This window comes from Acipenser ruthenus, chromosome 29, assembly GCF_902713425.1.
Source record: "Acipenser ruthenus chromosome 29, fAciRut3.2 maternal haplotype, whole genome shotgun sequence".
Lineage (NCBI taxonomy): Eukaryota > Metazoa > Chordata > Actinopteri > Acipenseriformes > Acipenseridae > Acipenser > Acipenser ruthenus.
Genome location: NC_081217.1, coordinates 3,579,514 through 3,599,763, shown reverse-complemented (window position 1 = coordinate 3,599,763; position 20,250 = coordinate 3,579,514). Strand labels below are relative to the sequence as shown.

At 42.6% G+C, this 20,250-nt stretch overlaps 2 protein-coding genes across 2 annotated transcripts in view; both read right to left on the bottom strand.

Moving 5' to 3' along the window:
* Positions 1 to 8: 8 nt before the first annotated feature.
* On the bottom strand, positions 9 to 6,578 carry LOC117430183 (homeobox protein TGIF2-like). The gene is made up of 3 exons (XM_034907947.2): positions 6,245 to 6,578; positions 4,175 to 4,428; positions 9 to 2,533 (listed from the first exon to the last, which is right to left on the bottom strand). The coding sequence occupies exons 1-3, from the start codon at positions 6,261 to 6,263 to the stop codon at positions 1,619 to 1,621; spliced, it is 1,188 nt and encodes a 395-aa protein (XP_034763838.1). The 5' UTR covers positions 6,264 to 6,578; the 3' UTR covers positions 9 to 1,618.
* A 5,124-nt stretch (positions 6,579 to 11,702) lies between these two features.
* LOC117428235 (disks large-associated protein 4-like) overlaps positions 11,703 to 20,250 on the bottom strand; it is a 105,064-nt gene continuing 96,516 nt past the window's right edge. The window contains exons 12-14 of the mRNA XM_059003465.1: positions 19,391 to 19,482; positions 18,027 to 18,179; positions 11,703 to 17,392 (exon numbers count right to left, since the gene is read on the bottom strand). Of these exons, the coding sequence (XP_058859448.1) occupies positions 17,174 to 17,392; positions 18,027 to 18,179; positions 19,391 to 19,482 (464 nt within the window). The 3' untranslated portion in view covers positions 11,703 to 17,173. The remainder of the gene's footprint in view (positions 17,393 to 18,026; positions 18,180 to 19,390; positions 19,483 to 20,250) is intronic.

Genomic DNA, 20,250 nt, shown 5'->3' with positions numbered 1-20,250 from the left:
CACAAACATTAAGAATTCAATTTTATTTGTTACATGTATGAAAAAAAGATTTGATCACATACTTAAGGCTACAAAAATGGAATTTCATGAAGTCTAATCTCCCCACTATATTGCACTATTCAACAGCTTGTTCAAAAGGTGACCTCCAATTCAGAAGAAAGGCACAATCACCAGTAAAATATAAAATGCAAAGAAATGAAAACTGCAGAGTCCCTTTAAAATGTATTTTTTTTTGGTCATATGAAAACAGGATATTACAACCCACTATTTTAGATGCACAGGAGAGGTCAAGTTGAAATGGGCCCTGACAAGCGACACATGAATTTCACATGGGCATCTACTGTAGAAATGAGCACAAATGAGCACACATTTAACAGCATTTAATACCTTGTGCACATAAACAACTCAACCCTTAAACTGCATTTTCAACTCTGTTCCGGTAGAGAGACAGATAATCACAAGACAAACAGATGTGCAGAAGCATGTTTAGGACTGGAGCCTCCTTACCCACCATGCACCTGCTCCAACACTGAGCCCTTCTGCACACTGGCTAGGTCAACTAGCCAGTGTGCAAATCAGTCTTAGGGTTCATTAAAACCCTGCTCTGCCCACTGTGTATTTATACCAATATCCCACAACACTGTCTCAGTTTCATTATTACAGGGCTGGGTAAAGTAGCTCCAGTGAATGGCTGTTACACTCCATGCACACACAAACTATACAAGTCAATGCATTTAGCACATGGTGCAAGAAAGGGTAAATTTTGATGGAATAACCTGAAGCTTTTTGAATTTTTACTCTCTTAATTGTGGGTTTCAAATAATGATTTTAAGTAGCGACACTGCAGCCGACTTTCAGGCTTACTTTATATACACCTGAAAACACTCACAAATCCACGAGTTTTCCTGCAAACCCAATTTTGAGACCAGCTTTTGTCATGGGTATGATTGCAGGCAATATCTACTACCTTGATAGATTTGAAAAGAAACTTTCATTGGACATCTGATAATTCATAATGACTGTGTCCGACCTTCATAACACCTCCATAACAGAGGTGGTAACTATTTGGTGAACTAAAATACAATTCCAACCTCCCCAATTTACGGAATTTTGCTTTGAGGCTACAGAAATTTATCTTGGAATGACGCAAACTACTGTTCATTGGTATTCCTATTTCAACAAAAAAAAAAAAGATTTTTATAAATTCCAAAACGATATCCATCCCCCTAAAGTAACTCACAGAATACCTTTGGAATGAGAGTTTCAGACAGGGTGAAGAAACTCAAAGAATCCTATCCCTAAAAATAGTTCTTTAAAAGCCCTGATGTATTGTAAAACCACAGAGCATCTCTAAACAGTTCACAGTATCTGTTGCACTGATTAAAAAGAAGACAGGCCAGGTCTGCTTTTCACTCCAGAGTAAAGTTTTTTTTTTGGAAGACACATTTCCAACAGCATTTCAAAACAACTTGTGGTGCACATTAAAGTACCAGCAATTGACTTTCTCCGTTTATCATTTCTACTTAGGAGACTTTCAGTGTTCCTTCCTTTTTTTCTATAAAGTAGTGTAAGCAGCAGACAGGAAGCTTGGCCACAGGTTTCTCAACGGTCCTGTGCCCTAGTTCACAGCTTCACGCACAGCGTGAGTGTGCTGGGAGCTCCACGCACATGCAACAGAACTCTGTGCCTGAACACTCTGGATGCTCTCCGAGTGAACGACCCTCTGTGTGTGAATAGTCCAAACGCTCGGCTCATAGACCCCGCGAACAACAGTCTCCCGGGCATTCGGCCTCTTCTCATCAACCCTCACGCCACTTACGAAGTGGACATTCTGGGAGTGTTGTGCACTAGCAGCGCTGTTCTCCACAGCCATCGATCCACTGAATGTTTGAATTCCTTGGACAGCTGGCACGTTAACTCTTTGGACCTTCTCCTTGTCAACACTGTCCATGCACTGACTCTTACTCTGCTCACTCTTCACTGCCTTGCTTGCTTCACTCTCGGCACCGACCATCCCTGGCCCACTCTGCCGTTGGTTATCCAGCTCAGCTGCTCGCTGCAGGGCTACCTCAACCAGTAACCGGAAGTCGCTGAAGTCCTGCAGACACACCTCCGGAGGTGTAGGGGGCGGCGTGTTAAACAGTCCTCCAGTCGGGCTCACAGAGTCTGCCCTGCCTAAGATGCCTGCTGTGTCGGAAGAAGAGCCCGTCTTGCTCAATACAGTCACCGTGCTCAGCTGGTTTGCCCTGCTCAAGATGGTGGGCGCGGAGGAGAAGTTTGCCCCACTCAAGATGGCCGTCGCTGTGCTCCCCAGGATGTTGAGGTCCAGGTATGGGGCAGGCTGAATGACAGACGGGCGCAGGGCAGCTAGGAGGGCCGGGCTTGTTTCCGGAGAGCTGGGTCCACCTCCCGTCCTGGGCTCAGTGATCTTGCCCCCCCGTCGTGAGATGGTGAACTGGTTTGGGTCCTTGCCGTCCCGCCTGAGCATGTCCGGGAGCAGACGGCGCCGCGCGTTGATAAACCAGTTACAGATCTGGAGGAAATCCAGAGAAACAGCAGTGTTAACATGAAGTGTGAGCAAGTTACTATTGCAATGCTGTGGCATGTCACTTACAACATCTTATTTCAACCCATTTTAGGAAGATACCTTGGATTAGTGTATGAACTACTGAAGCCCTTTGCTATTTTTAACTGTGCTGTGCTTGCCTGTTCACTGTTGCTAGGGACCCTTAGATTAGATCATTTGCATCTCAAGGGTACTCTCCAAAGTTAAATAGATATTAATGTAAAATGGAAACTCTACTTAATAGCCTGGCTCTGCTCCAGTAGCGCAGCACCTATCCACAGAGGGGCACTCTTCACTCAGTAGATTTAGATGTATGAAGTGCGATTGCAGTTTCAAGTGGGAGGGCATTAACTTTCATTGGCCAAACACAAAATTCAGCACCACTAAGGAGCCCTCATCAAGCATGTAAAAACAGATATCCAGAATTTCAATTACGCAACGCCTGGAACGCAGTGTTGAACTTTCTACCAAGACGCGATCTGCAAATGCGAGGCCATGCTCCTTCCCAGAAACCAACACCACCAACAACTTTGCAGGCAGATGTGAATCCACACTGGAATGTCTGCATCAATGGTGCTATGTAACCAACTACTGGAGATACAACTTGAGCTGTCCATCGACTCCCTCTAGTGGCTAAAAAAAAAACAAAACACTAGCTTTCCTTTCATCAAGGGACCCTACAGAAGAAATAAGGACGGTCTCAGCTCTGAGAACCCAGGCTCTGAAACTATGCATCAGATTTCATAGTTTCATAGGCAAGTCAAGTCCTGTTGCTGGTTATTAATAGCATGACACTTCATGTCAGCCTTTAAGCCTGCTGCGCTTCCCCTTTCAATGCGTTTATCTGACAGATGCAGATGAGCTGCAGTTCTGAAAGGACAGGAAGCCTTCTGAGGGATCTTAAACATGGTGCAACCTCCCTACTCTCATGACTAGAGGGGTACACGGCTTCTGATACTCCATCTACACATGCCACTTTTAAAAGCACGTACTGCACTAGAGATATTTTAAAGCTACTCTGGGAAGCCATGCTTTCACACTCATGCTGCCCTAAGAAACTTGACAAGAATCCAAGCTGAAACAGCAAATTCAAAACAGCCCACAGAGACAGAAACTAAGAAACCGTTGGAATGGAAGGTCATTCTCCGGCTGCAAAGTCACAAGCAGAGACATGAAAAACAACTGCTTTTCATGACTCAGAAGACCTCATTCTGACAAGGGAAACCGTGTGGGCTTATAGTACTTCTCACAGTGTAAAAGCAGCCTTAGTTGTACAAATCATTATGGTTTAGCTGCAAAAGAGTTTCAGTGCCAATAGGCTTATGCTTGGGTATACATTGGTTTCTGAGAAAATGAGTTAAACCTTATGTCTAATATACAAACCAAGCTCCCCCCACAGATAAGATGTGGGGATTAAAAAGTTTTAAAATTACTGTATACACCAGCATGGTAGTTGAAAAAACACACACTAACACCTGGTTTTGGAGATTTGATAGACCGAGTACTCCCTCTCCAACTCTTTTCTAAAAACAGTCCCTGCTCCCCTGAATTTTCTGTACAGGATTGCAGGGGGTGTGTAAGCGAGGTGCGGGGTGGCTGGGGCCTTACCTGCAGCACAGAGAGGCCCGTCTGCCCGGACAGGCTCAGTTTCTCCTGCTCAGAGGGGTAAGCGTTGAAACGATGGTCGTACAGCCAGTCTCGCAGGACCTGCACCGCCTTCTTGGGCAGGTTTCCGCGGCGACGCCTCTTGCCCGAGCCGCCCGACAGGTCCAAGGGGAAGCTGCTGCCCCCGTCATCCTCACACGGGTCACTGTCCGACATCACTGTGAACTCAGGCTCCTGGACGCGCTCCTCTTCCAGGACTGGGAAGATACACGCGTTTCAATGAGACATTGATATAAAGTGATTGCAAACTTCTCTGTAAGACTCTGCCCTTAAACCTGAACAAACATGCATGCAAACAAGGTACATTTCAGCTGTGTTTAAGATTCACAGAGGATTCTTTAATGTAAAGTGGTGCAGACTCTCCACTCATAGCTATACAACAGACAGCAGTAAAAGGCTCCACTCCGTGTAATTTGATCTACAGACCCAGGCAGTAATGCTGGAATTCCTTCCTGTCGTCTTGACAAAGGGGACAGTGGCGTTACCAATGCTTTAGGGGAGGGAATTCTGCACGTCTCACACGAAAATCTCTTTTCACTGAAACCGGCAAACAGCCTGGGGGCAGATATATATCCAAGCCGCTGGAAGGGGTACAAACGGCTTACGCTATTGAGTACACAGCGGTTCAGAACACGACGTTAAATCTGCATTCATTACCGGGAATGCACTTACTCTTAAAGCGTGGTTCAGATTGGAGCATTTGTATATAGCTAATGTTATTCACGTGAAACACAAACGACTATTGGAGTATTGCAATAAAACACACGTGCGTTAAAAAACAAGACCACCAGAACCCCATGTATATTATATACACATACAGTCAGTATTCCAAACACCTCATGCTCATTCAGATAAGAGCGTGTTTCATTCAATCAGAAAGACTGAATTAAGAACTGTCCTCCAGCAGGTAGCAAACCACTTTTTAAAATGATTTGTTTGTATTGTGTGGACTAACATAATGTTCTTGTAACACATTACAAAAACAGAAACGCAACAATGCTACTCAGACTTTTAAAAATAAAAAAGGAACAAAGAACGTCCGTTATTCTCTACCGAAAAAATAGCTAAACAGTTACCGGTGTCTAGCCATATCCTGCGCTTATCTTTTCTGAAAGCTGACATGCCAAAACAACGCTGGCTTTGTTAGAAAAATGAAACAGGAACTTGGGCGGGTTTCCCCCAGCTGTCAAACACGGGCACAGAAACACTGGCGCTGGAATCAACACGACGATATTCTTAATGAAGCAGTGTAGTAAGCTGCCAAAATCCCCATGGCAGAAGACTCGTTATTTAATATAGGGTATATAAAGTAAACTTTCAAAAGAAACAGCCGGGTTGTAATTATTCGATGTACATGTATAATACTATGTATTGCTCTGAATTAAAGTTATCACTTGAACTTACTTGTACTTTATTTTAGGGACTTATTTATGAACAAACAAGCAAGGCATGTATCCATTACAATTCCTTAAACACATTTTTGAGAAACATTTAGATTAAAATATATATTTTGGTGTAGAATAATAAAGATGTATTATATAAAGTGGTAGCCCCCCTCCCTATATAATATTCGCATCCATCTTTGTGGGTGGGTATGATGAGCTGTACCAAGAAGAACATTTTAAATGTGGTGTTCAAAACTTTGATATATTGAGAATATAATACGGCGGAGTTATAAGACCTGAACTCTATACAAAAACAAAACAGGATGACTATTTTTCAAAGAATGTTTGCTACTAGTTCGGTACTACAAAGACCCCCTAAACTCACACACACACCCTGGCTCCACCGAGTCGCTCTACACGCCACCAGATGGACACCATGCTTACTTCCCAAGATAACTGTCCCTCCAAATTCAAACACAAACACGCGCTGCATTTACAACACAAAACCGCATTCCTGCTTAAAACGCAGCCATGCGCCCCACGTCTTGTTCGGGCATATAACATTGGCTAACAATTACTTGCAACGTTCACTATATAACCAATCATAAAAGACTGAAATTAAACTTACCCCTTTTCACAGGTTTCATGCTTTGTGCTGGGGTGGTTAGCAGGCAGACGGGGATCTTTTTAAGTTCCTTGGAAAACCCGTGCGCCCCCCCCAAAAAAATTCACTCTTGCACACTGGAACTTCCCGTGCTCCGAGATTTTTCTCCGCTTTAATGCTGATTTTCTCTTCGGAGACGGGTCCTTGTTTTCCACTACTTTAAAATAAATGTATGTAAAAATTAAAAAGCAGCCTTCTCGTTTTTCGATTTGTTTGGTGGTGTTCTCGCTTTATCCCGTCTCCCTACCTGCAGCCACAGCAACTCGATCCTCAATTTGCCAATCTGACAGCCGGAGCTGGGAAAAAAACCCTCCCCGTCGCCATCAGATCCAATCAGCGGCCACGGAATGCGGGAACGCGACGAGTTGTCACAGGGTGAGTGACAGTCAGAGAGCACCTCATTCAAAATTCAGACATGCCTGATAGTAATCCTAACACCATAAACACTAACCCGGAGCAATGTTACAGTGTTACTCTGGGAATTGAATTAAGTGGTCTAGATAGCGCGCTGTGTGTTTCTCTTTCAATCCACCATCAATCCATTCTTTACGCCTGGTGGCAATAATCCGTTTTATGATATATATTCATGATATAGTGATGGGATGATATATTTCAGAATAATAACTTATTTAAATTTGTAGTGCCACATTTAAAAAAAAACCAAAAAAACGTTATTTAAAGAACTGTTTCGTTGTAACCCATTATGTGAACATGTCATCATGTTTAGGGTTTCCTGTAAAAAAAACTATTTAGTCTATGTAATTAACACTGTAGTTAACCCTGATAAAGTATCAATGGTGCAGGTTATTCTGTATTTGTAGAATATTCTGTATCATTTTCTTAACAACAACATGTATACATAACTCAATACAATTCACTGTCGTGTCATTCCATTGTTTACCATGATTCGTGATTCAATTGACACCATTAAAACAATGTTTGGAATTGTAATCCCATTCAATTTTCAAGAATAGACCCCCCCCCCCCAAATCAGTGCTGAAACTCCTGAGATACAGACTGCTTCACACCTGGTAATGGTCTTTACCTCCCTATCTTTCAAATGCTGAACACCCCCCTGCGTGTTAACTGGTCCCATTCACTCCTCATCTTCCAGTTAAAGCCAATGTGTGTGCGTGAGTCTGCCTGCCTTCTCTATACCCGTCAGCACACCACACACAGCGGGGCTGCACCAATGCAAGGACGCCACTGAAAGGAGGAAGACCTTCCCATAGGCTTTCACGGATCATTGCACTGCTTACCTAAGGAAAAGAACCCTGCGTTACACAACCACATAAACACCAGACTTCATACACAGTCTGTTTCGGTAAGACTGAAATAAATGGCTGGTTTTGTAACAATCTTAGCTGAATGCAGTCAGCAGTGCCTGACATTGTATCATCAAACATGAAGTCTATTGAAGTAAAGCTTTATAGCAGTCTGGTATGTCCAGTTTCATAATATAATGTGCGGATATTAGATTGTCATAGATATGCTAAAAGTACCTTATTATTACCAAACAATATTTAGACTTGTTGATTTTAAATAACATTGCAACACATCATTTACTTTGTGTGCAATACTATTTACACTTCTTTGTAGTTCGTATCTGACTTCAGGTAAGTCGTTTTGTATCACGTGGATCTGTGGTTACGAGTAAACCACTGCGGAACACACCTCCAACTGCAATTTAAGAGCCAGTCTCCCTGGACACACGCTACCCTCCAACACCCTGTGTCCCATTAATGTCCCAATAATTGTTGGAGGGTTAAGTGCAACTACTTGTCATCAAACAGCTCTAAATGTTCATTCATTATACGCAGTGTTTATTTCACAAAGTTTTATTGTATTTTTTCTCTCAGTCGTTTTCTTTTTAAGAATAGTTATAACTGTATAAATATCATCTTAACAGACATCTATGGTGTAAAACACCAGATCCACAGAAGCAGAGGATTCCCAAGCCCCACTTCCTAACTGAAGAACCCCCAATTGCAATGTTTGTACCCCCCACCGTCCCACCAAATACAGGTAGCCCTTTCTTCCCTGTCTACTCAGTGTCTCACACCAGGGGTATCGTTTCAGCGAAGCCTCGGGTCTAAATGTCATTCAAAAGGTATTGCAATTGTACTGTAGAATTCAGCGAATCTGTGGCCTGCATCCACAGCGAGGGGTACAAATGTAGTTTAAGTTAATTCCATTTCATGGTTATAATGTATAAGATCTTTTTTTTTTTTCTAACGCTGCCTTAACTTTAAAGGTCTGTGTTTTGACAAGTTCTGTCAGTTTCTTTCAGTAAAAGATATAAAGATTGCAAGAGTCAAAGAAGGAAACTACTCCATATGGAGCAAACAGACTTATGCACTTATCTGTTTGTATATGATATGCGATAGTCAGCATGTAAAAGCACTACAGAACATTGTGGCTTTTTATTGTGTTGGAGGGTTTTTTGTATATTACACCTCTGTAGCAATGGCCAGCGGAGACATTGATGTCGCTATTTTGTGGATGCTACACTGCCCAGTACATGCTTTCTAGACGATGCACTTGATGAATCTGTCCCAGTGTAAACCCGCTGGTTTAATGGACACTGGTTAGCACTAAAATTGAACTGTTGTGAACCCCGGAAACACAGCCCCGCTCTGCACAGCAGCCGTTAATCAAGCTGTGCAGAATAATGGGAAGTGTCTGGCAGTGGGCGGACTGGTCGGAATTTCTCACTGCTATCTATAACTGTGTGTTCAGGGCCAGCGAAAAGGGAAGTGATGTGAAATACCTACACTGCACGCCACACATTCAGGGCGTGTTGCTCCGCGCAGAGACAGCATTCATGAGACTCAGCCGTCAAAAGATTAGAAGGAAAAGTGCTACAAACGTGGCTCAAGAGTCACATTGCGAGTAATATTACTACGACCTAACGCTAAGCCTTTTGTTAAAAGTTTGAACTAAACGCGTACACCAGAAACTGAATTCATAAAGTGTATTATTTATAGCTTCATTATGACATGAACAGTTAATTGAACATATGGCCACACGATCATATCCAGTCACAGCCATGGTTTAAACCGGACAGTTGATTTTGCTCATTTAGTGTCGTGTACTCTTTTTACATAAAGTAAAAGCAGGGTTAAATTAGAACAGCCAATCATTCTCACCCCGCAAACAGCTTATTGAAAACGAGTTTAACAAAAGCGAGGCGGCTGTGGATCCCTCCATAGCGCCTAACGCATTTGACATGTCTTTTGAGGCGCTCCACTGAAAAGTTTGGTCCAGTTTCTTCTGAATGAAAACAAAAATAATAAAAAAAAAATCATGTCAACGTTCAAAACTAATAAAAAAAACAACTTAGTTGCATGTAAAGTAAGAGCCCTTGAATGAACTTCCTAAGTTGTTTATTTTTAGTTTTAAATATTGACAGTTTTCCCCCCTTTTTAGAAAAAAACTGTGGTAGACGATCTCAGTATATTAAACATAATAGGGAAGTACTGTATATCATAAAAACAAAACCAGTAACAACTGTACACAAAGCGGACAGCTTTACTGTTGCTGTTCCAGACAGTTCTTGTAAATATAGAGAGGTATACACTTTGAAACCCTGCAGTACAAACATTGGCTTCAGAAAGGACGTCTACACTTTTAACAGCAGCTTCTTGTGATGTTTTGTTTGTCTGCGAGGGGGTTTAATTGTATGCATCTTTCCTGGCACACATTGCGTTTATCCAGATGTTTACAGAAGAATTAACACAGGCTCTCCAGACTGGCTTTAGTGACAGGAAGGGCTAACCTATGTGCATGGACTATAAGGGTAGCCTTTAAACTTCAGAACTACTGCTTGAATCAAAATCTTGCATGTATGTCGTTCTGGGTATCTATCGTTCTGGTGATTCTATTTGTGCACAGGCATGAGAGCTGCTAAGCAAGGTTGCAGTTTAATCATAAGTTATTTAAAAAATAAAGATAAATCCTGAACTTGTATGCAGATGTAATATTCTAGAAATCAAATGTGTGAACCAGTGGTCCCAGACTGCAGGCCTCCAACAGCCCCAGCAGTCCAGCTTTGGAGACTAAATATTTATTTTCAATCTGCATTGCTTTCCAGTGCACATTACAACTGGAAGTCAGACACGGCCACTTTAAACTGTATCTCCTGTGCTTGCTCCGTGTATATAAACTGTGCACTCAAGGACTGACGTGTTATCTGCAACTCGTACATTCATTATAAACTGGAATTGCAATGGTGCAGTTACCCAGTGCCTATATATTTCTTTGTGTGGAGTATACCTGACTGTTTTCCTATTTTACCTTGCACTTTAACAGAGCCCCTCCCGATACTGGCCCTGTGTTTATTGGGAGTGCAGTCAATCTTGTTACAGAGGGACTGATGGCTCAGAACAACTAGACTACAGGTATAGCAGATAGCCTTCCATTCCTGAGCAATTCAGGTTACATTCTAGCTTGGGTCTGTAGGAATTACTTACATAATGCATTTTATTTCTATGTAGTATGAGCTCCACAGAGCAGTTCAGCTTCACCCAGTTAAGAGATCCATAGAATTCTTTATACACGCTAGACAGGGATTCTTCTGTGTAAAGACAGCTGTGCTCCTGCAAGCGTATCATTTTTAAAAACAGAAAACAAGCCCTATACAGAGTGTTTGTGTTTTCACCTGATTGCTCGTCTACGTTAACCCTTTTTATCTTCCATATACCTGCATGTTGAGCTGCAACTTTTGTAGCAACACCATCACCCCCCCCCCCCCCCCCCATCCCCCATCCCCCATCCCCCCTTCCCCCCATCCCCCCTTCCCCCCATAATCCCAGCCTTGATTTATTTCCCTTTTGATAGTTCTACTTGTATAAAAATGCATTTCAGAACTCTATCAAGCATTGGAACCTAAGATTATGAACCTCTCAGAATAAAATGTGTTTGTCTTCAGCCTTACAATTTTCAGGAATTGTTCAACACCCTTCCCTTTTTCTGAGCTGTGACTGGCCAGAGCAGCAGCTACATGCTGGCCTCAGAGTGAAGAAGCAGGGTGAGCTAGGGGATGGCACTACAGGGGTTAAATATTTGCCACTTGCTCCAGCACTGAGCTGGGTTCCAGAGACCAGGTTCCATTGCAGGCAGGCAATTCTGTAAAACATTCGCCAAGACAGACAGTTTATGCAATAGTAATGTAGTCCAGATTATGCAATAGAAATGTAGGGATCCTTATTTTTGATGCCAAACCACACCGCTACCTCCAATATATACTCAGAATAAATAATAAAATAAACAAACTCAGCTGCTTACTAAAGAAGAAAGAACTAAGTCTTGAGAATCCATCTGCTTCACTGGACCCGGCTTCAACAGCCAATTTATTACAATTGTTTCGATACGTCTGTGAGCTGAAAATATCCACTCACTGAATTTGTACATTTTCTATTACCAAAAAAAACAAACAAAACAAAAAAAACATGATAAACAGTCTAACTAGGATAGCATTAGAGATACTGAACAAACCTTAGTCAATAAAATGTGCTCGTTTTGTAAAATTCTGATTATTTAGAATTTTTTTGCTACTAACTCTTTGCAGCAAGAGTGTTAATTTACTCGCTGCACATCACTGACAACTCGAACTGAGAAGAAGAAGAAATAAATGAAGGAACGTAAGAAAAGGGAGCGCATCATTTTCTATTGCTCTGGTTTACAGGCGGGAGTGCAGAAGGATCAGGTAAGTCGGACACAGGCATTCTGAAGCAGATATGACAGGATGGCAGACTGGCTGGCAGAATAGATTTCCATGCAAGCTGGGCTACCAAACTGTGACCTGTGGGTCTCATTCCAGTGAAGGTCCAGATAGGTCACTTAAAAGCTACATACCACGCCCCTTAGCCAATGTATGGCCCCAATATGACCACAAATCCACAACAAGGAATAGTGAAAACTTTCCCTCCTTTACTGAACCTCTTTAGTAAGAACTCTGAGCTTGTTCATTAATATCCCTCATACAAAAGGAAACGGAACAGGGTTTATAACAGCGCACAATGTATGATAAAAAAAAAATGGCATATACATTCATTCAGCCCTCTTGTATACAATACATGACTACAGGCACCGTGGCAACAAACTCCCCGACAACTCACTTCATAAGATTCTATTGTGACAAAACAACTAAATGTAGACTTCTCGCTATGAAATACACACTTTAAAATTCAACACACACGACAGAAAAGATACCTGTGCAAGTCAAATGGCTGCTTTTTATGTGGTTTGGTATTGTATTATTAGAACCTGGACAGACCCGGTTCAGGTTCTTACTAAAGAGGTCAGTTTATGATTTCAGTTTCAACCCAGACTGGAGCACTACCTCAAATAGATAGGTCACTCGTCCATAAACTGAAAGTTAAAGTGCCACAGAACCTTTTTTAAAAAAACACACCAGTTTTGTGTTGCTCCATTGTGCAATCTGTTTTCTTGTTGTAGTTCCATTAAAAAAAAAAAAAAAAAAAAAAAAAAATAACTTGGATGTTAGTGGATATTCATATATCAAGGTCACCATAGCGGGGGAAACCAATAAAAATAAATAAATACATAAATAAATAAACAAATAAACACCACACCTTGACTGTCCTGATTGTTATTTCCAGACTGCAACATATAAATATTCACTGCAAGCAGTTTGATTTTAAACTACTGAGTTTATTATAAAAAAAAAAAACAAAGTTCTGCATCACTTTAAAAGCTAACCTCCAGTTTAAAGTCTGTGCTGTTTTACATTTAAATGAAGGGATTCCCTCCCCAGTCTCAATCCCAATCCCCGTCCTGCACAGACAGCCAAGCTGCCACCTGTCAGCCCCTTTACTTGAACATTTACACTCGCACTCTGACACGCCCAGCGCAGCGCTCTCCTGACTGGCGTGGAATCAAAGCAACCATTTAGGAAAGGCAGGCAGGAGTTCAGGAACATAAAAAAGCAAGCACTCCTGCATTAAGCAATAAATACATTGACTGCTACACTTATAGCCACTAGACGGCTCTGTTGTTCCTCTCTAGTGTGATAAATAATGATTTAAAATGTGTTGACATGCTGCAGGGTAGTTCACTATGCAATAAAAATACCTGTCACACAGGCACTTGTGAGGGAGCCAATGACTGCTATTTGATTAAGCCTGGGATTCGTTTCTTCAGTGCAACAGTCTATATACTATCCCATCCCCCCTTGCAGTTCACGCATTATAATTAAATACAAGTGCTTTGTTCTGAAGCAGTCAGGAGAGACCAGGCTGGAGTTCTCTGTCAGTGTATGTGTGGCGCTTACCCCTTCCTGCACAGTGAGACCAAGAGGCAGGGGTGTCGTACCAGCTTGTTCAAGTATAGTGGGAACAATACACTGAAAACAAATACCAACCGGACACCGGAAGGGAATGGAAAAGTCAAAATACAGACAGTCCACCAGCTGAAAAAAGTTGCATTGTTTTTTTGAAGGACATGGTATTATCAGTTGGTATCGGGGTTAATACTTCTGGTCCCTTCTGAACTGTGTTTAAAGTGTTGTTCAGTGCTGCAATAAAATCAGTGGAGTTTCCTTCAATGTGAACAGATGCAGGAGCTGCAGCATGACATCTGTGTAATGTTGTTCTGATGAAGTGGCGAGTGGAGCAGGATGGGAGCCACTCCCTGTAAAACATGCAATGCACCTCAATCCAGGTCTGTCTATCCCTATTCCTCCAGCAGATTTGAAACTAAACCCAGCAACGTCACAGCTTCCACATTAGAATACCGTTTGTTTTGTTTCTTCAGCCGACTTCACAAGTACTCTGGGTTGGCTATTCATTTAACCCTTTAATTCACAGGCGGACATATACAACACACAGACAACCTCCTCCCTACTGTTTGAATGGAAGCTGGAATACGGCCTTCACTGCATAATAAAGCAGAGAACCAACATGTAAAACCTCCCAGAGGCCAACTTAGGGTTTTGTTCCAACCAGGTCCTGTGCACTTATAACTGTGCACTGCTTTACAGTACTTTATCAATTCATATCCTAGGGGCTAATCCAGTTCATATTTTTGTTGTCCCAATGTTCACACATTGTGTTGTTTAAATCTGCATTGTTTTCCAGTGCACACAAGCCACTGAGGCTGTACTAGCGGCTGTGTGCACTCCAGACTGCTAAACACACTCCAGGAGTCATGTTTCGTGGTAGAACTGAACAATTAAACACTGGCACTGGATTGATCTCCAGTGCTCACGGCAGTGGGTTATAGTCGTCTTGGTTCATGGGTCTGGTTATATTAGGATCTGGTTGGAGCAAAAAGCTGTTCTGAGAGGGTTCAACACCTCTCCTTCTGCTTCAAGCTAAAGCTGCTGGGTTTCCACAGGAGTATACATTCTGTCTCATTTAAACATCACAAAGACTACCCATAGTAAGAAACCAACAGGAATGATACATCAAAAAGCCTCCCATGCACTGTGCTGAACGCCTCAGTAATGACTTCCAGCAGCTCTTTGAAGCTGCTGCTGCCACTCTGTCTGGGGGAGGGGGGGTGGCTGCTGTTGATTCTTTCAGTCCTTCATTAAAAAAAAAAAAAAAAAAAGCTGTCAACTATCATACCAGCAGAGGTGAATATAACATATGCCAATTCTGAGGCTTATTTCTCAAAATAATAAAACAGATGGCTTCTTATTAAAAACACAAAAGAAAAAAAAAAAAACCAATGAAATGAACAACATGTCTTACAAGGAACAAGACTGCACGGTAATCCAAGACTAGTGCTAATCACGGTCCATGTAGGACTTTCCAAAACGGTCTCATCGGTCAGTTAAATACAATGAATACAGCTCCCACGCTGTAGGCCTTCAGAAAAAAAACAACTTGCAATACTGAAGCAGAAAACTTCAGTGTGACCTTTGTTATATTTTCAAACAACTTACTTAGCAAACTAAAAGTCACTAAAAAAAAAAAAAAAAAAAAGCTTATTAACCCTCTCATGCATGACAGTGAAAATGGCAAAAAAAAAAAGTTTTGGACACAATATTTAGCTTTATATGGGCAAAAAATGTCATCCTCAAAGCATTTGCGTCTCCCATATAAAAGACTAGAATTTTAAAAAATGTTTTATCCATCCATATACGAGGTCGCCATGCATTACAAGGGTTAAAAAGCCTATAGCGTTTCCCCTTTACTGAGAATTTCAGCACAGAACAGGGAGGTTCAAGCACAGTGCTGATGGATAGTCAGCAGGGGGAGCAATCTCCACAGGAAACTCCAGCTAGGCTTGACTAGTGGTCACATGACACATTTATTAAAAATACCAACAGCATACAGTATGCAAACTCACACACAGACAGGAGTGTCTTAGTCTTTGAAGGTTATTCCTGGCTGGCAAAGTCTTGTATATTTCCTAAGGATTTCCTCTGGTGCAGGTTTGAAAACGGGAACATTTTAAATATTGTATGTACAGACATTCACATTGTATATTTAAAACGTTTACTCTTAAAGCAGCGGTCTAATTAAACAGTGTATTTCTCAGCCCACATACACACTCATGAAGAGCACAAATGGAGTCTAGCATTGCACAGCGAGTTTGTGCCTCATGACTGCGCTGCAGTTTGTTCCAGGATGTTTAATACGGTTTCTATTAATACAGCCAGGGAAAAAGAAATCCCGGAAATCAAAGAACCATACGAAACCTGCCAGGCAAGGATAATCTTCAAATAGACAAATGTCCTTTGACTTGACTGCATGTATTGATGACCACCTCTCTCAGACACGTGTACCAAATCTCCTCTTGTCAAAGCTGTTTTTTTTTTCCCTCCCCACAGTAATTTAGCACATTTGTAATAACCATTATTCACTCTACACTACAGCAAAAATTCCATTCTTGCCAAATTGAAATTTATGACCCGGGGGGGGCATGAAAAGAGCAGGTCTGGTAATATGACAGAGAGCCACACATGCATAGAAAATGCGTTTTCTATACGTTACAAAACACACGTACAGCGCATTCTGTATACATAACTGGCTATGGCCCATAACACAATAATAAAAACCAGGCGCACCAAGCGAAGGTCATGCTAGACCTAAGCTCATGCCTCTGCAGAATAAAAAAAAAAAAAAACATGCTGGACTAAACACTCCAGCACTGGCCTTTTGCATTCCATCTCACTATATTTAGATTTGAGACGGTTAAGTGTGTGTGTGAGTGAGTGTGGATAAACTACAGAACAAAGTAAATACAGGACAGCACACCGCCTTTGTACGCAATGTGGTGACGGATGGGGAGGCAGTCGCGGGTACTCACGAGACACAAAGAACAACTGGTAAAAAAAATAAAAACTAAAAAAAGGCGGAGTGATGATTCCACTGTGATGAATTCAGACCCGAGTCCTGATCTTGTACATTTCTGCTGTTCCTGACCTCTTTCCGTTCCACTCAAAAAAAAACCTAAACGCTTTAAAAAACCTAAAACCTACCTGATCCGGGTTTGCAGGTTGGCAGAGTGTGTGCGTAAAGACTGTCAGCGGAAACACGAAGTAATGGGAAGACCTGGAGGGGACTGTGGTTAGTGGTGGAGGAGTGTGTGGTGAGGGAGCGGGGTCGACAGGTACAGACGTGCAAAGGGTGGGGGGGTGCATTGATTCATAAGTCTGAGCAGTAGAAGAACTCTTATCCGAGATATTATAACATTAAGACAGTTCGATATCATAGTTTAGTTTAGCAGATATAATAATGAAGTCTGTTGAGGTTTTCATGGCAGCTTCATGACAGGAGAGCCACAATCTGTTTTTAAATGTCCTCTATATATAATTATTATTATTTATTTTTTTTGCTGCCACGAGGTCCAGCCTCCCCCTCGGTTCCATCGGTAGCCGATCGCTGGCTCGTTGGTGGGTTCGCGTTGCAGGGGCGGGGCTCAGAGACGGGTCTGTGCCTCGGGAACGTAGATCTCGATGCTGTCGGCGCTCTCCGTAGCAGAGTTCTGCCGCACGGATGCCGCCCGCTTGGCTGCCATCAGCCGCTTGCGAGCCTCCTGCCTCTGCTTGTCCGCCGACGAGTCTCCCTTCTCCCGGCTAGCTGCTGGCTTCGGCTTGGAGGGTTTCTTTGGCACTGGGGGGGGCTGCTTCTTCCCTTCCTGAGACAGACAGTGGGGAGGGGAGGGGAGATAGGACACATATTATAGCCAGGCTGGTTAAAGTTAATGCACGCACCATGCTCAGTTTAGTTCATTTAGTATCGACAGCAGACAGTCAATATTTAGAAACATGCTAAGGGACCCATTTCTTTATGGGTTTTATTTTCCAGTTTTTAAAACATTTATAATTTTTTTTTTAAACTCTACACATCTGCCGTTACTGATAAAATTGAAAAAAAAAAAAAATACAGAACTCACAAACACAGATTCAATTTGAACTCAAATCAAACATCAAACCACCATGAAAACTGGAGCCTACGGTCACAATCACTTTATCACAGTCACAATCACTTGATCAAAGTCACAATCATGCTTATTGTTAGGTTTGCATCCAACAGGGGTGGTAATGTTTGTCCTGATAGATAGATAGATAGAGCTTTCCTTTATATCTACATCTATCTATCTAACACTGACAGAGCCTCTTTGGTAATGGACATGCATGCTCAAAGGGACTCCCTTGATTAAATATCTCTGCTTCTCCAGGAGCGGATGGGAAGGGGTGCTACCCGGACAGTACAAGTATGTGGAGTTCCCTACCCCAGCCGGGGGACAGGGCCTCAGTGCGCGGCAGTACCTTCCTGTCCGGCGACTCGACAAGCTGCCAGTCGTTGGTCTTCAGGTGGTAGAGCTCGTCGAACTTCATGCTGATGTCCTCGATGGAGAGCTGGAGCAGGTCCCAGAAACCGGCCAGGTCCTGTGCGGTGGGCCGCGGGTTTGCGTTCACATTCTGTCAGGGGGGGCAGTAAACACAATCAGACCACGTTCTGCACCTTCACTTCAAAACATTTGGTCAATAAAGAAATGTTCTGGCCCGTTCAGCCACTACCTTTTCACCACACTCCACATCTTACCTGTAGGGTTGGGGTCAATTCCTTTTTAAAATCAATTCCCAATTCCAATGGATATTTTAGAGACAATAACAGCTGTGATTGTGCAACTGCTTTCATTGGAAGCCAATTTAATCGACTAGCAGTGACTTCAATTGAAATAATGTGTTGCCACTGTGAGAAGCTCATTTTAAAAACAGAATACTGGTAATTGCAATTCTGATCAATGCCGTGTTGGAATTGATTAAAATGGGAATAGGAATTGGAATTGAAAAACAGAAACTGACCCCAACCTTGCTCTGCATGTCGCTGGAATGCTTTATCTAGAGACATTAAAAACGCTGCTTCGCTTCTGGTATGTTTAAGACAAGTTACTTTATTTGAAGGCAATACCTCCTGTTATAAAGAAGACTTCAGAGGGATTGCTTAATGAACTGTGTTAAGATTGTGACTGAGCTAGCTAGCTAGCTGCAGAGTGGAGGTAAGAGTAAAATGGAATAGATGGTTCTCCTATGGAGTTAGAGAGAAGCACTTTGCATCTGAGGGAGCAGCCAAGTGTTGTACTCTTGTAATCCTGTCCGTCTCCCTAAAGTCCAGCTGAACCTGCAGACAGTCACGCAAAGCATGCAGCAGACATCTGTGTGTTGATGTCAGGGATGGGGGTCCACCTTCTGTGAACCTAGACACAAGCTTGGCACCTCAAGAGAGGTGCATAAAATTTGAAGTGTACAGCTTGCACCAAATTCCTTCAAAAGGGACTTCAACAATCAAGGTTTACATTTACTAAAAAAACAACTGGAACTGAACTGCCTTGTAATCAAGTGGTTTCTTGCTAGTTCTAGTATAGTGATGTTTTTGATTTACTTGCAAAAAAACCTCATGGAAAGCAGCAGTATTCCTTTAAATAAACATGCTTCCCCGGTACATGTAAATCACAAAGGCCTTACCTCCCTGAACCCATATATACTGGGACAGCTTTGATAAACAAGACGCATCTCAGGAACCTATCCAGTGTAAATCTCTTCCAAGTTAAACACCAACACGTGGACAGAGAGCGGTCAAGGAGTGGAAGGTCACACATGGCTTCACGTTGGGAGATGCAGCTACTCACCATGTTTTGTTCACACAGCCCTCTGAACTGCTGGAATTTCTTCGATATGAGAAGCTGTGCACTGCCCACTGCGCTGCGGATCTTCCCCAGGACTGTGAACAAACAGCAGACACGTGGATGAGTAGGGAAGCCACACTGCTGGAACCTTACACCCCACCCAAACACTGGTGGAATAAACGCATCCCAGTCTGAACTAGGAACTTCAGCTGCATTCACTGGCTTCCTCGATTTATTTACACAATGCACCATGGGAGAATCCACAAGTCCCAGATGCGAAATACTACATGAATTAAAAACGGATCACAATCCTATTACTAACAGGGGACTTGACATAAAATAACAAACACCCAGACACTGAAGCTTGCGAGTGTAGGGCAGAATGTTACAGTGACCCCCAGGCCATATATCTCACTCCATTCCCTCTCCCTGCCTGCCAGACAAACATACAACTGTTTAGAATGACGCAACCCAGAGGACAATGCAGACTCATGCTAGGCTCTTAACACAGACAGTCTTCCATCGACCACACTGTCAAGTCAAGCTGGAAAGAGCTGGTTTTCCCCTGCTCCTTCCATTGTTTTCTCAATTGCCCAGCCCCCACTGTTAATGAGATCAACTGTCCTCCACAGATTGCAAGCTGATTGGTTGAACACACGGATAGCAACTGTTGCTATACACAGTGCTCAAGCAAAAACAACACTGGGCTCAGTCAGTTGTACAGACTCTACCTAACCGCTTCCAGAACCCATGTGGCACTCATTAACACGGAGTGATGCTGGCTCAGAGCTGCTGTCCAGTACCAGGATTAGTCTTCTGTATAATGCATATGCACTGGTTGCTATGGAAACGTACAATGGCCT

Coding starts and splice junctions, on each gene's coding strand:
- LOC117430183 (XM_034907947.2), bottom strand. Junction 2,534..4,174: donor CGGGCCTCTCTGTGCTGCAG/GTAAGGCCCCAG, acceptor GATTTCCTCCAG/ATCTGTAACTGGTTTATCAA.